The sequence below is a fragment of the Protopterus annectens genome, chromosome 5.part0 (assembly GCF_019279795.1).
Source record: "Protopterus annectens isolate FY-2018-M chromosome 5.part0, PAN1.0, whole genome shotgun sequence".
Classification (NCBI taxonomy): Eukaryota; Metazoa; Chordata; order Ceratodontiformes; family Protopteridae; genus Protopterus; species Protopterus annectens.
In genome coordinates, this window is record NC_056735.1 from 342092094 (window position 1) to 342108182 (window position 16089).

The 16089-nt window shown below is 41.6% G+C and overlaps 1 protein-coding gene across 1 annotated transcript; it reads left to right on the plus strand.

Moving 5' to 3' along the window:
* Positions 1 to 556: 556 nt before the first annotated feature.
* On the plus strand, positions 557 to 2142 carry MID1IP1 (MID1 interacting protein 1). The gene has a single exon (XM_044072311.1). The coding sequence runs from the start codon at positions 995 to 997 to the stop codon at positions 1469 to 1471; it is 477 nt and encodes a 158-aa protein (XP_043928246.1). The 5' UTR covers positions 557 to 994; the 3' UTR covers positions 1472 to 2142.
* Positions 2143 to 16089: the final 13947 nt, after the last annotated feature.

The following is a 16089-nucleotide window of genomic DNA, read 5'->3' on the forward strand; positions in this document are numbered from 1 at the left end:
ATTCATGTCACACGTAAATTATCACACAGGAATATTCATTTACTTGCCTACTAGAGGAATTTCGTTAAGTAGTCAAGTTAACGCCTCTCGCCCGTTTTCGTACCTCTCAACTTTGCTTGCTCGAAAGCCAGAAATATAATTTAAAAGTTAATAAAACAATACGTTTTGTCAATATGGATTTTTCTGAATAATAAGTATGAAACATTTACTATATGGCATTATTGTCTAACTATGATCCTCAGGGTGGATGATTTACCTGAAAAAAAAAACAGTTTAAGATTGAGAGAGAGAGAGAGAAATCGGACGTTCTGCAAAATTTTGGACAGTTGAAAGAAACTAGAGTATGGCTGTCAGGCCACCTAACACAATACAGGCTGAAAAGTAATATTAAACCGGCCGGCACTTTAAGCTCAAAACATTAAATGTACTCGGGAGAATACGGTAACAAGTTAGCAGCTGTAGTATAGCGAGAGGGGGCGGGGCCTTCTTTCTTTTTTTTTCCTTTCAAAAGCTGTTGTGTTATTTGAGGTCATTCTTTACCGGTTGGGTCTTGCGTGCTGTAGGGGCTGGCTTTAACTTTCTTTCCCTTCTATAAATATCTGTCGTAGAAGGGTGGAGAATTCTTTCTTCTTGGTGAGAAACGGTGCTCGGTGATATTTTACAGGTTGAGTTCTGATGATTACTGGTTTCCTCCTTTTCCACATATAAGCACTGAACTTCTGAAGACTCTTGCCTGCTTACAGAGAGAGGAAACAACATATAGTCTGCATTCTGTGCATAGCCCAGAAGACGTGTTATATTGCACTGTATGACGAAATTTCCTTTATTTGCCTCTGAAGAAAGAGCAGCAAAAAGCAAGTACTGTGCAGATTTGGCAGTATGATCTGATAGCCAATTTTCATATTTTGCACCGGTCCAATTGCATCCTGCTGAGGTAATCCGCACCGTTTCAGTGATCCAGGAAGATAGCAGTTTATAACAGCAGCAAGTAAAAATGATGCAGATAACGGATTCCCATAACCAGAAACACTCCTTGTTCAACGCCATGAATCGTTTCATTGCAGCTGTGAATAACATGGATCAGATTGTGATGGTGCCTAGCCTTCTGAGGGACGTGCCACTGGAGGATGCCAAAAACGAAGTTCGTAGCTCCGTGATGGCCAGCAGCACCACCGCTGCGGACAGCTACTACAGTGGAAGGGACATGTATGGCTACTACGTCTTGCTAAAATCGATCAGAAATGATATTGAGTGGGGAGTTCTACAAGGCGAGGACAGAAAAAAGGAAAAATTGTCCCCTGTGGTGGATATTACACGGCGCGAAGATGGGGATGGTGACGAGGATCTCGAAAAACAGTTTCATTACCATCTGAGTGGACTGCACACAGTTCTTGCCAAGCTAACGAGGAAAGCCAACATCTTGACGAACAGATATAAACAGGAGCTTGGCTTTGGAAGCTGGGGCATTTAAAGTCCTGTTTGGTGAGATTTCGCTGCCTACCATGCAGACTGCACGTTTCGACTTTAGTCGATATCGGGGTGCAGTAATAAATTCGGGGACACTGATTTTATTTCTGGTATTTTTAATTATATTGTGAGAGCTTTGAAATCGCGGGGCCCTTTATTTCATTTTTGGGGTGGGGGGGCTCTTCTGGGTGCGGTCATGCAGTTCAGTGCTGGTGGAGATTGCATCATGGTGTTTGCACTACTTTCTTACAAGTACTGATGTATTGTAAAGCTTTTTAACATTTGTTTGCCATTGCCACCCCAACTGGGGGGATTGTGAACGCACAAACTATGTAATTGATAAATTGATTTTGATTCTCAAACACAAAATAAAGAAACTGAGTTTGAGTACGAATATAACAGTCGGGCCGAGCTGCTATGAGAGGCAATGAAAAACCTACTGTTATCTGGTAGCAATAGTTGCTAGACTTAATTTTGGAACTAAATGAATTTATAATCACAGTAATGAAGGTTCCAGATGTGTGCAATTGTAAAGTAATGTTTTTCTGTATTTGCATAACGAAATCTAGAAATGTGTAATGCACAAAATCTACTTTTTTAACTTAAATGGCCTACAAGACTATGCAGCTAACTAAATGCTAATAAATTAAAGTATACGTTTGGCAACTTTGTAAACGTGATGTTACAGCTTTGTAGAGCCGCTATTGTAATACCTCCGGTATGGAGCTTACACTTGCTATACCCATAATTCTCAATGCTTGTGCCTTCCTGAAGTAGCTGTAGTAAAAACGTACGAGGCGTGGGCACTTGCAGGCAGCTCAGAATTTCTAGTTTAGGTTTGTGGATGATGTCTTGCCCTATCGAGCAACAAACCACTCGTTCTTGGTGGGGAACAGCACTGCAAGGCTTTTTTTTCGGGGGTCTCACCACTGTGACTCTAAGCGACTTCCTTTTCTGCAAATGGTAGTATGTGTTTTGAATGCGGTGATGATGCAGGACTTCCTTTTCTGCAAATGGTAGTATGTGTTTTGAATGCGGTGATGATGCAGACCTTCCTTGCTTTTTCCGTAATGCCTCTAAGCAGATGGATTGGTGACGCCGTTGTAAAATCCAGTTCGGTTTTATGGTTTAATGGCTGGTGATGGTATTAATCATTTAGGGCCTTGTGTCCAGATGCATCAAATTTAAATTATTTTATTGACCGGGAAAGTCCACTTGGTCAGGACCCCATTTTCAGCGGAGGCTCAGAGAAAAGCTCTACAGTTAAGTCAAATAAAAATAGACACGTGACAATTTTTAAAAGCGAAAGTATGCAACAACAACAACTGTACATAAAGTATATATTTGAAAGAATTGCTAATAAGCAACTACTAAAAGTATTGGTAGAGGGGAAACCACCGAAATATGCATTGCGTGCATATTAATTGCCGGGGGAGGGCAGGGAACTTGGGGCAGCAATGAGTGCAAAATGGAATTTACTGGTCATAACTCCGCACAAATATATTGTGTCCCGGTGGAAAGAACAAACTATTTTTTAGTTGTATTTAAAGTTGTCGTCTTAAAGGCAAATGTCTAATCAACTTGTGATGTAGAGTTGCATTTAGATGAGGCAAATGTACTACCGCATCACGGCGCAGTATATCAATCCAAAGGAACCATTCATAGTTGCACAATAGTCACCCTCCACTTTCGGTAGTATGTTTTGTGTGCCCTATCGTTTGGTTAACTACATTTAATGAAATGTTTTGTTTTAGAATCTGTGCTCATTGACAGTCATTGTAGCTTGTTCAGCAGTTGTTGGTGCAAGTAAAAAATTGACCTCTGTCCGAAACCGCATCTTTATCATAGTATTCCTAATGGTGCTTTTTAGCAGGCATTCTGAATGCAGGGAATTCTACCATGTGGTGTATGGAGTATGATGCCAACTCCAGCTCTGTTCAGTTTTGAACTGTTCACTAATCCTGGATCTGAATTCACTTAACTTTCTTTGTCGCTTCAGCCAGATGGTTCTCCTGAAAAGGGTCACGCTTGTCCAGTCGGCTGATCCAGTTAACCAGTAAGCTAAAATTTTACTCTTGCATTTTTCTCCGGATAGAGCAGGTTTCCCAGAAGAATGCATGCCTGTTGGTGATGCTGCTAGGCTGGCTTAACCAGTTGACATATACGGTGAGTTTCTTGTGGGTTTGGCTTAATTGTTTAGATTTCTGTCCTGTGGTCTGTTTGCCAGGTTACTCTGCCAAGAAGTGTCAGTTGTATCTCTCCTAATGGTGAGTGAATTCACAGAATGTGAAGCAAGTAAACTGTGCCCAAAAGTAAGGTGTGGCTGTGAATTTGTCAGTTGACAGTATCTGAGGGTGGAGCAGTACTGGCTGAGTCATAATTTACCTTTCTGTGAAATCTGTATTTGCTAACTTTTTATATAGAACTTTGTATGTCTCATAATATCTCTCCTTTTTGTATAGCTCTGATGTACGTTCTGGAATGTGTAGTAAATATTTTTCCTCACTTTCTCCTACAGCAGCAGCATTTCTGCATGCTTGACAACACTGAAGCTAACTGTGGCAGTGTTTTGTGAGTGCCTGCATGTAGTTTCTTCCCTTCGTAGGAATGTATAGATAAATGAAGATAACTTTTCTTATAGGTTAAAAGTTGAGGCACGCTGCCATTGTACAGATTTAAATACTCCATAACTTATCTTTCACTTTTGGATAACTGGCTGGCTTTATTTAGGGTTTGACCCTGGATCCTGTAATGAGTAAAAAGCAGAGAAAGTCTTTGGGTAGAGTCTCTTATCAGTGGGATACTAGATTTAGTGTTGGTGATGTGGTGGGGAAACCTTTTGCAAGATAAGGTACCTGATCATGCTGGCTTCATTTTCTCCCAGTTTCTGCTCGGTATTCAGCATAGGTAGCAGGAAGGCCAATCCAAAATGGGTGTATCCTAAAAGATCACCTCAGTTTTTGTTTAGTGTAATTAGTTTCTTTTTTTTTTTTTTGGTGTTTGTGTTAATTTCTTCAATGTGTTTAATTTCTTCAATGTGCATGCTTAGCTTGAGTGAAGGTGTTACAAGAGTTTTTCCATGGCTTACACATCATATTTAAGGTTTTGAGCCATGTAGGAGCTGACTTGGGAGGTTTTTAGCTAAATTTCCTGTACATTTGGCTCATGAACTCAGGTTTCTAGAATTTGATATTACCTTTTTTGTCATTTACACCCCCTTTTTTCCCCCTCCCAACCCTCGGACTATTTTTGAGACTTTACGCTCTTTATTCTGTGGCCTTAAGGGAAACTGATTTCAGTGACTAAAAACTGAATTGGGAGCACAACCTTGGAAAGATACTGGAGGAAAGTTTGACACTATTGGGAGATTCTTAAAAGTAGTAACTGATACCATTCCAGGTAGATGAAAATATGTTGCGTGTAGGCCCTGATTTGTTGGGAGAACAGTACATGGACGAAATGCTGTCTGAAGTAACCATGTAGTGATGGTATATTATGAGCACCAAAAGTATTCGGTTATCGTAATCCTGATTTAAAACGAGGCATTTTTAAAGTGTAGCAAATTAAAAACTGCTGTATTTTCCATAGTGTGCACAATTTTATAAAATCCATTGAGCCATTAACATACTATTTTTTTCCAGCCACAAATCAGTATATATCTCTGTTGTGGAGTTCTACAGTTTAGGGCTTGATCCACTTTAGCTTTTAAGATTGTAGTTGAAATTGCTAGGGATGCATTTTAGCAGGAGTCTACATTCTGAATAGTCTATTCTAGAAAATCTGTGGATAAAGGTATGGAAAAAAAAAAGTTGCCTAAAAGACTTAGTGGAATTGGCTAGTTAACTGTAGTCAGAAATAGTCACTGCTTTTGGAGTGTGCATGTTCTCCATTTATCTTTCTGGGTGCTTTTTATGGTTTCCTTTGGGTTTCATCCTGATGTTGGCTTATTGTCCACATGCTTCATTTAACCTTGTGGTATGGATCCAGAGTTGGGCTCATCTCTGTTTCCAATGTTATGCTGCTTTAAGATGGAGCTGACAGGGAAGTAAATAGTGTGGGAAGAAATAGCCAGGGAATTATGGCTAGGCTTGTATAAGCCCGATAGCCTAGTACCAACCTATGAACCTATTCCATCTTGAAAAAACAAAGTCCATTAGGTGTTCACGGAGTAATAAAATTGAGGGGGGGGGGACTGGTATTGAGGGATGCTACAGGCTAGGCAGCTGGCCAACTGCTGCTGTCTTGCCCAACTAGCTGTTTAGGTATGTATTCCTTCATCTCAACTTTCCTGATTACACTGTGGAAACTAAAATTTAGCAGTGGGTAATACCCGAGGTTCCATCTTCAGTAACATGATGGAATATTTATTCTGTGGCATCTTGATATTTCCAGGGAGTCGGCATGCACAGTTCTTTGGCTTGCCTTGTTGCATATATGGTGAGGATTTTTAAGAGAATTGTGCATGAAATGCTTTTGTATGGTGATTGTTGACTTGTGTATAACTGCTTGAATTTGGGGTAGATCAGTGATTTAAGGGCTAAATGGGGCCCAAATGGAGCCGTGACAACTTATGACTAGTCTTAGGGATATAATTGCTCACATAATCTTGATTATTGGTAAGATTGTGTCAAGTCCAGTAGTATTTTGCAGCATGGAAACTGTACATGGAGAGTTGACTGCTTGTTGTGAGCATGTGCATCTTGCATAGTCATCTTGTGGTATAACTGCTGGTCTACAGTTTTTTTTTTTTTTTAAAAATATGGTACTTGCAAGCTCACTATTAATGGTACTTGCAAGCTCACTAAGGATGGCCAGTAACTGCTAAGCAACCAGAGAGAATGGTGTCACCTTTAGATGTACACCAAATACTGGATTATATTTTTCAAGAGTCCCTTCGAAAGAATTGTCTGTATTTAGCTGGATCACTGGGAATAAAGGGAAAGGGTTGGGCAGGGGTCATGCGGTGGCTACTTTTCTGATGGCTGGTTTATTCAATGTAGAGTTTAATCAGATGGTACCCTATAAAATGAGCTCCCATAGTGAGAAGTAGGATGAATAACTTTATGAATAGCTGGTGATCAATAAGTGAAGTTTTGCAGGCCATTTTAATTTTAGTCCGACACTGGTTCAGCTCTCTCTTGAATGAAGCTTAGTAGTGCATTCTAGGTTAGACTTAAGATGTAGGAAATGACCAGTGATGGTTATGGCTAGTTCTGTGTTGCAGAAAGAGATGAAGCCCTGAGTCTGCCTTTCATAGGTTTTAGAGGAGCTTGCCAGATATCTGGACATCAGTTAGAACCTTTTATACCATACTTGGTGGAGGTAAATTGGGTCTGCTGCATAGGTTTTATCCAGTGGAGGGAGGCAGGATAGTAGCTGCATCTGGAATGGCTAGTTGACTGATTCCCTGCCCTATAGCACCATGGTTTGAAGTATGAGACTTCTGGTATTGCAGACCCTGCCTTGGTTAAATTGGCCATTGTAGGAATGGGATTAGGGTGTAGGCAAAAATACCCCAGCAAAGCTGTGATTTACAGCTGCCGAGATCCTGACTGTTCGCCTTTGCTATGTAGACAGCACATGTGATTCATAGATTGCTAGATGGTCAGGACTTGTGGGGACCATAATAACAATTGAAATATTAACTAGATTGTTCTGCCCAAATTGTAGTTGGGTGACAGTAATGGGGGTCCATGTTTACAATGCTGTGTTTAGGTTTATCCTTAAGTCAGCATTGCTTGGTGGGGAAGGATATGTGCTTGTGGAGACTATGCACACTGCTGTTTGACCACATGACAAGTGCCCACTTTTTGTGGGATCTTGGCAATAAGTCCAATGTGTCACAGGAAAATTTTCTGCATTCGTAGGCACATTAGATTCTGTCTTTGAATTTGTTTTTGAATTTTCAGAACTGGTGTAAAGAATTGGTTAAGCTCCTTAAAAAATCCATGTGAGGTGTGTGGGAAGATTCCTGTAACTGCAGAGTTTTAATCACTTGTTAAAAAAACTTAACTTTGTCCTTTCAAATGTATTTTAAATTCTATAAGAATAGTTTACTCTTATCCTCATAGCTTATACACTTATCAGTGACTTGTGAACATGTTTTAATTTTTGAGCAAGTTGTGCATAAATGCCTGCTTCTGCTGCAGACAGATTTAAATCTCTAGTCTGGTTTGAGTAAGGCAGTTGTCTCCAAGATATGATCGGGGGGGTGCTTATACAAGTCCAAAGAATATGCCGCCTACATTATTGGATATAATGTTTTGACTTCAACTTCTGCTTTGTGGCTGAACTCAATTTTGGGGGTATGATGGGTTATCTTTGGTTTCATCCACACATTGTGGGCTAGATTCCAAAGCTTGCTCTCAGTGTAAGTGATCTATAAGTAATGCTTCTACTGAAATGTCACTTAAACTGAGGGAAAAGACTTGTCCTAGTACCAACCTATGAACCTGTGAAATGTCACTTAAACTGAGGGAAAAGACTTGTCCTAGTACCAACCTATGAACCTGTCGGCCCTAGGGCCTACGCAAGCCTAGCCATAACAATTCCCTGGATATTTCTTCCCACAATATTTACTTCTCTGGACCCCTGTCTAGCAGGGCAACTGACATGATCCCCAGGGTGAATTTCCTATCTCCCATCCAATCATCAAGGTTCCTTTTGAAGAGGGCCAATGAGGCACTCTGCTTGACATGTATGGGGAGTCTCTGGATCAGGAACCTATCCCTCCAGCATGTTTTGTTCATTGTGATTTCAAGGTTTAGATCCCTGGAGCGTGTGGCTCTGAGGGATTGGGATTTCTTTAAGTGGAGCATGTCCAACAGCTCAGGGTCTGACATGGCCTTGTATGTTGAGCAGAGATTGCCTCAGAGTAGACTATATGCCACAGAGTATAGCTGGAGGTTTTTAGACTGTCAGCATATGGTATCTGCTTTAGGCCTGTGATTCTTTTAGTGAGGTATTTCTGTGGTCTTTGCAGCTGTTGCAGATGTCTTGTGAGGTACGTACCAAACTGGATATTATACTCTCTAATGGGTCCAATGAGGGATGAGTACAGTGGGACAATGACCTCCTTTTTTCTGGATGAAAAGCCCTTAGTGATGTGTGCCACATAGGATTTCCTGACTGCGATGTGGTTATCGAAAGTGAGACCACTGTCCACCTGTGTCCCTAAGTCTCATCTCCCTTTTGATGTTTAGTGTCCTGCCACCTATGTGGTAATTCATGGGTACATGTTTTTTTTGCAAAGGGGATAACTATACTTTTCTTGACATTAAGCTTGAGCCCATGGCTCTGGCACCAGACATCTGTTTCTGTAAGGCCCTTTTGTAGAATATCCACATCATTTGGGGATTCAATAATGGCTCCCAGTTTGCAGTCATCTGCGAACTTTGTTAGCCAGAGTCCCTTAGTGTTGGCCTGTACTTCAGAGAAGTAGATGCCAAACAAGAGTTGTCCCAGGACTGAACCCTGGGGTACTCCACTTGTCTGGAGCTGGATTTGGAATCTGCTACTTTTACAGTCTGGGTTATGTCAGTAAGCTATTTGGCAACCCATCAAGTGACCTAGGGATTTATGCCCAGCTTAGTAAGTTTATCTATGATTCCAGATTGGGGGATGGTGTCGAAGGCCTTGGCAAGGCCCAGATAGGCTGTATGGACCGCCTTACCCTCGTCCACAGTTCTGGAGACTGATTTGAAGAAGTAATCTGATTCAGGAGACAAGATCAGCCCTTCACAAACCCAAACTGGGTGGGGTCCAGTGTTTGAAGTTTGCCAATGTCTTTGTTTATGAATTCCATGATAATGCGTTCATGCCCTTGCAGACAGGCTTGTCAGACTGGGATGGTAGTTCCCAGGAGTGCATCTTGGTTCTATTTGGGATGGCACAATTTATGCACAAGTGGATGTTCTCGTACAGTGCCTTAGTGTAGGAGTCTGCAGTCTTAACTTCCAGATCCCGTCTGCGTGGGTGTCGTGAAGTTGGTCACTTCTGACTTTAGCATGAAGTTGGCTTTGGAAAAGTTTAAGGAGGTTTCCTTACTGGGGGTGGGATGTGGATGTCAAGGTGATTTTGCTTATGTTCAGACCTGACCAATGAGAGGGTGACCACTGGTGTGGAGCATCTATCTCCCGTGTTGGTAATGACCAGGTCTAAGGTACTGGAGCCCCTGGTGGGACAATGGATTTAGTTGATCCAGGGCATTGGAATTTATGAATTCAAGAACCATTGGGAAAAGGAGTTTGTACCAGAGTAGTTTTCCCAGTTAATGGCAAGGTAGTTGAAATCACCCAATATTAGGGTGTTTGGTTATATCTTAATATTTTCCAGTATGTTTAGAAAGGTGTAGTGAGAATCTTGGGGCATGGTGGGGGATCTGTAGCAGGCTACAATTTTGGATTGCAGTCGTACCTAGTGTTAGTTGCACCTGGAGAATTTCAGATGCATTGTGTTGGGCACCTAGCCTGGAGGTGTGAATATCCTTGGTGAATATGGACACTCTTCCACCTTTAGTGTTTCGATCTTGGTTTTGTGGCCGAAAAGTCTGAATTGCAGGGGTGCTCTCTGAAGCCTTGAACCAGGTCTCTGTTACTGCACAGATATTTATGTTCTCCATTGAGTGCCTCGAGAGTGTGCATTTTGAGGTTTAGACTTTGAGTAGTATTACCTTCAGATTTTGCATGCTTGTATCTGTTACGGTGGTGGCTTTATCCTTTGAACCTTGCCTAAAAATTCTTGGAATTGGGCTCCTTGTTTTGCACTATAGTGCATTACAGACTGCAATACCATCATGCAGGTCTAAAGCAAATTAATTCAGACAACCTCTTGTTTTTGTCAATTAATGCTCATGGACACTTCAAATTTCCCTTATGTTCTAAAATTGGTACACTTGGTAAAAGCAAGTGAATTTATGAAACATTTAAGTCATTTATTCAATAAGACTTTTTGCTGGCTTCCTTCAGTTTTTTTAATTGTGTTGTATAAAGACACAAAGCTACAGTAACAGAATATCTTCTGCTGACTGGGCAGTCGCAGTATAGTTTCCAGAATTTCAGGTAAGGAAAATGACATTTCATCATTTTAGGAACTGGTAAACCATTGGCCTTTTTCTGTGATGAAAGTTTGTGAACTAAATGCAGACTCCAGTTCTTTCACCATGCTGTGCACCATCAGTTCTGCAGGTGAAAATTCTTTATACTGCAGCCTTAAACTGGAAAAGGCACGGATGATTCCTCTAGGATACCTTTAAAGGCTGACCTATATCCTATAAAGATTTTCATGCAGAATGAGCCATGTCCTTTTCATTACATAGTATCAAAATAAAACATAAACACTACTTGGCAATTTTGTTTGTGCTGTGACATTTCTATTCGCGCCTCCTCAGTGCGCTGTTAGTAGCTAAAACAAATGCATTATAAATGTCTCCCTTGCTTGTATTGCTACCTGCCACACATGAACACAAGTTATAAGGTGCCTTAAACACTTGTTTCTTCACACTGCCTGATACGATCAAGTTTATGCTACTAATCTGCAGTCCTCCATCCCTTGATGTGAGCCAGGTTGTGGATTTTATACTTTCAGCCATTAAGGGGTTTCCTTGTATAGCCCTAATGCGTGGTGGCTCTGGTCAGCATCTCACTGCAGGAGGAATCCTGTGCTTTCCCTGTGGCATGTGTACCACATACCTGCTGCCCATACCTGTCAACTGTCCAGACTTGCCTGTCAATTGTCCAGACTCTCTTCTGTTCCTCAGTTTGGTTTTCTGGATTTTTGCTGCAAATTGGTGAGAACTGAATTCACTAAATAACATGCATTTGAGTTTCAGACTTCATGTCCTTCAGAAAATACATGATGGCATAATGTTCTGAGTGCAATATTTAAAACTTGTCCTTATTTTGGGATTTTGCCCCCCCCCCCCCCATTGTTTTTGTTTCTGTCCAGATTTTTCTTTGTGGTAAGAGGTTGAAGTATGGTGCTACCGTCAGTGGCTAGGTAAAAGTCCACATGGTCATATGGACATTGTGAATGTGCAAGTTGTCATGTGCATAGAAGCAGTCAGACAAGACCTAGGATGGGCAAGCCAGCATAAGGTGGTCACTCCCACCTTTTCATCAAATTGGAAAGAAAGCTTTTATTTAAATTCTGCTTAAGTAGGTAACTTGGTGAAAAGGGTATCTGTTTGCATTTTGAAGTTTGTTCTGGAACCTTACTATTGTAGCTTCACTTGCATTTGTGGGAAGATTCTCCATAAGTAGGACTTGCATGTGAAGCCAGCTGTTTGCATTTTGAACTCTGTGGCCTTAGCCTTGTTTTTGTGGCAGAAAGTGCAGTTATGTAAAACCTTACCATAACAATAGATGTCCTTGCCTTCACTGCTGCAGTATTCATTACAAATGGGGATTCTGTGCTGTGAAGCCCACTGTCCGGCCAGTTTACCAAAATCTATTGCTTTAAGGTACACTGAACGTCACCTATACACTCCTTGTGTAGCTTGGGGCATAAAGGTGATGTTCAGGCATACCATTCTCAGAACTGATTGCCCTAGTAGGGACAGCAGTTGAAGGAAAACACAGGAGAACCTGCACATCAGGGAAGGAAAAAGACTAGTGGGTGGAGGGAGTGACTGTGCTGAAGGCAGAGGCCTGTACTGTTATGGTAAGATTTTATGCAACTGTACTATTCATCGCTGCAGTATTCATTGCAAATGGGGAGAGTGCCAAAGCTCAAGAAGAAACATGGGAGGATGAAACGGCAGCAGAGCCTTCTAAGAAGCCATGAATGGCATCAGCAAAACCATCTTGGAGATACCATCCAACTGGTGATGTTTGGTGAAGGTATGCACAGAAGTCCAGGTAGCAGCTTAAAGAATAGAATGAGTGTCTTAAGCCTCTGAAAAAAGCACCAGAAGATGCCACAGCTCTAGTAGAATGAGCCTTTGAGAGAAGGCAGGGTCTTGCCATAAGTGTAGTAAAGGAAGCAACCTTTGCAATCCAAGTGGAAATTGCTTGGAAACAGCCAAACCCAAAGACCTAGGATGAAATGAAATGGGCAGCTAGTCAGATTTTCTGATGGCTGATTTTATTTAGATAAAACTAAAAGCAGTCTGCCCATCTAAGGTATCCAAGGACCCTCTCATTGTCAGATTGTGGAGAGGAGAAACAAAGTACACAAATTAATAGACTGATTTAAGTTACATCTCTACCACCTTGGGCATGAAAAAAGGATTAGTACGCAAGGACACCTGTCTTCATGAAATATCAAAAAAGGTGGACAAGCCATAAGGGCTTGCAACTCTGACACCCATCTGGCAGAAGTAAAAGCTAACTGTCTTCTAAGAACAATGTTGCAATTAAGCTGAAACAGCAGGCTCAAAAGGAACCAGTCAATTTTTCCAGAACAAAATTGTTTAATACAAAATAACTGGCATTGTCTGAATACCTTGAGAGGCCCCAGAGAAAACTGAAGATGAGGGGCCTGAAGAGCCAGCATAAGAACTCTCATCTTTGATGTGCTCCCATGTGCTGATGAGGTGACCATACTCAGTTTCCTCAGGGAGCTAAACATTGTTCCCCATCCCACATCTGAAGCTTCTGTGAACAGATCTTCAGACTGAACAGGAGATTTAAAAAGGGAGCCTTGGATTTGGAGACAACTGATGAATATACCACAGGTATGTCTTGAGACACTGAAAAGAGGAACTGGAAAGTCTAGAGGATGGGCATGCTGAAGCTACACAGACTTCACCATACAAGAGAAGTTCCAATGGTTTTCTGAATTACCCATATGGTGAAAACCAAAGGTGGTTAATGAGTTGTAACTTAATCAGTCTCTTGCCTATTTTTTCCATTTGCAATCTGACAGAGGGTGCTGTGTACCTTGGATATGCATAGACAAGTTCTCCTTGGTTTTCATTTGCCCCAGTAAGAATCAGCAGTCTGTCCATTCTGAGGATGGAATGCCTGAATGTCACCTTTATGCTGTATGCTATGCAGGGAGTGTGAGGTGATATGCTGTCTGTTAAAGCAATGGTAGACTGGCTCATGCCAGGAAATCCCCATTTGTAATGAATACTGCAGTAGTGACTGAGTGTTGGTGACTACTTTGAGTAGCATAGAGTAGCTTAGTGTGTGTGTTTAGGAGCACCCCTCTACTTTAGTATTATTTAGCCCCAGAAGTCCTCTTAGTCAGCCTACTTTTAACATCTTGCCTACTGCACCCTTGTTAGTCCCTCAGTAAAGGAGCTGACCGGATATGTGCATTTTCCCAATTTCTCTGCAGCAAGTTTGGTGGATGGTAGGTTCAGTGAGACAATGCAACTGGCAACCATTACAGTCTGCATCTATGCTTATCTTAAACCCCAGGGACCTCCCATTATCCTTGGCAAACCTGAGACTACTTGACAGAAAACACTGCACATACAGCTACACCAGACTGCCAAGCTTGTAAAGCAAGCCAATACACTATGTAACATATTGATGTCCCACTCACCAGGATGAGCAAAGAAAACAGTTGCTTAGCAGAGACCAGACTCCAAGTTATGCATGCACTCAAGTCAGGGTACCAGTATGATTCAGTGCATGTATATAAATCACCTGAAATGTTATGTCCTAACTCTGAAGAAAGATATTGTGGGAGTGTTCAGACTGTTACATGCTGGTAAGGGCCTGGGATCATGCAGCATTTTTCATTTCACCAAGGATGATGCTACATGAAACAATGATTCACTTTTTAATTGGCATAGTTTTTGGTATCAATTTAGGGGGTATGATTTTTTGCTTGCCAAGGATGGGTCTGCACGTGTCTTTTAAAGTAATGGCTAAAACATTGTTGGTCCCCTCCCCCACTAACAGCCTTTTTCAGGCAATGTCAAATCTTAACATATCTAAGGAAATCTAGGTGTTGCTCTGTACGAAGAGGCTACAGTTAATGAGGGCCTGGTTTAAACCTGCAGGGAGTACCCTGGCACTGCAAAGTCAGTGTCTTTCACACATTTAGATCGGGAACTAATGGGGAGGTACTTCAAGTCCAGGTTGGTTAAACAGGATGACACATATATTCCTATACCATATCCTAAAAAGCTATAGGTTTACCCTCTGTTCCAGGAAATCCATAGCTCCTGTTTAGATCTATTGGAGATGTTCAGTAGTCAACTGAACGCCATACTCATGGGTGACTTATAAGCTGTTAATACGCAAGTCCCTCCAAACCCAGTTAACCACATCTGATGTGGCATTCACAGAAGGTTTGTACAACCATTGCATAGTGACTTGTACCCACTAGAGGCCCAAAACTAACTAAAAAAAAAAGCAAACTACTCTGGTGGAATCTACATTTTTTTTTTTAACAGGTTCTATAACAAAATACAAAAGTTGTAGGTAAAATTGTGAAGTGTAACAAAAAAATGCTGTCATCAAACTGAATAAAAACTGAGTCCAACAAAGCTGTGGCCTAGGCCAAGGACAGTTATAAAATCTTCTCTGTCCAAAACCTCGCAGGCAGTACCCAACAGTTTGTAAAATTATTGGAATTGGCAGATAATCAGCACCCCAGCTACTTCTCAGGAAATGGCATAATCACTAGTGAGCAGGTCTTGGATGCACTCTCTAAGGCCAAAAATACACCTTTGTTTGGCCCAATAATACCAAAGGATGCCTCCTAAATAGCCTGAAATATGACCTGTCTGAGCCACTTGACCTTGCTAAGGCATTTGATACAATATCCCACATGGGCATTGTACACACATTCCTGGAATTAGGCATAAACCCCAGTGTAATTGTTGGATAGTCAGATGGTTCACAGACGAGACCCAGAAAGTTAGGATTGGAGAGCACCTCACCAAAGAGGCTAGTCACCAAAGACTTGATCATCTTTTGGTATCTATTTTTTCAGAAGTAAAGACCAATGTCATGGGCCTCCGGCTTACCAAGTCTGCAGATTTCAAGCATAGAACCCCCAAGTATGCTAACGTCTTACAGGAAAGTCTGACGGACAAATCCTTGGTGCCAAAGCCACGTCTTAAAACTCAATGCCAAGCAATACATATTAATACTGGAAAGTTGGCCACTCGGGGAAACTCTCATTGATAAAGCACCCCCTAAAACTTGATAGTTTTAAGAAAATCATGGTTAGCCAGTTTATAAGGGCATGGCATGTAGGCCCAAGGAAGTCACCATCAGACCCATTGCTGAGTGTACCACTCGTGTATGTACCTGACCAGGCACATGTTGGAATGTTCACAGAGGTACCTGACCAGGCACATGTTGGAATGTTCACAGAGGTACCTAACAAAGAATACAGGGTGTAAATGAAATGCCGTATGCAGATTACCTGAAAGCCTAGTCTCCTGCAGACTGAAAGGTGATTGGGACCCTTAGATCCCCACTCTGAACTGTTTGTATGCCTGTAAAATAGCACCAAAATTACTAAATCTAAGGGTTCATACTTTGCCTATGATTTAAACAGGACATGTTTGAAGGGGCATGTACATTTATCAGAGAATCCCCATTCTTTGGAATAGGCTTCCCCTCCATGTGAAGCAGGACTCTTCCTTAACCCTATTCAGGAGCCACCTGGACCAGTGGATGGGAAATCTGAAATTCAGCCCTGGTCTGACGCCTG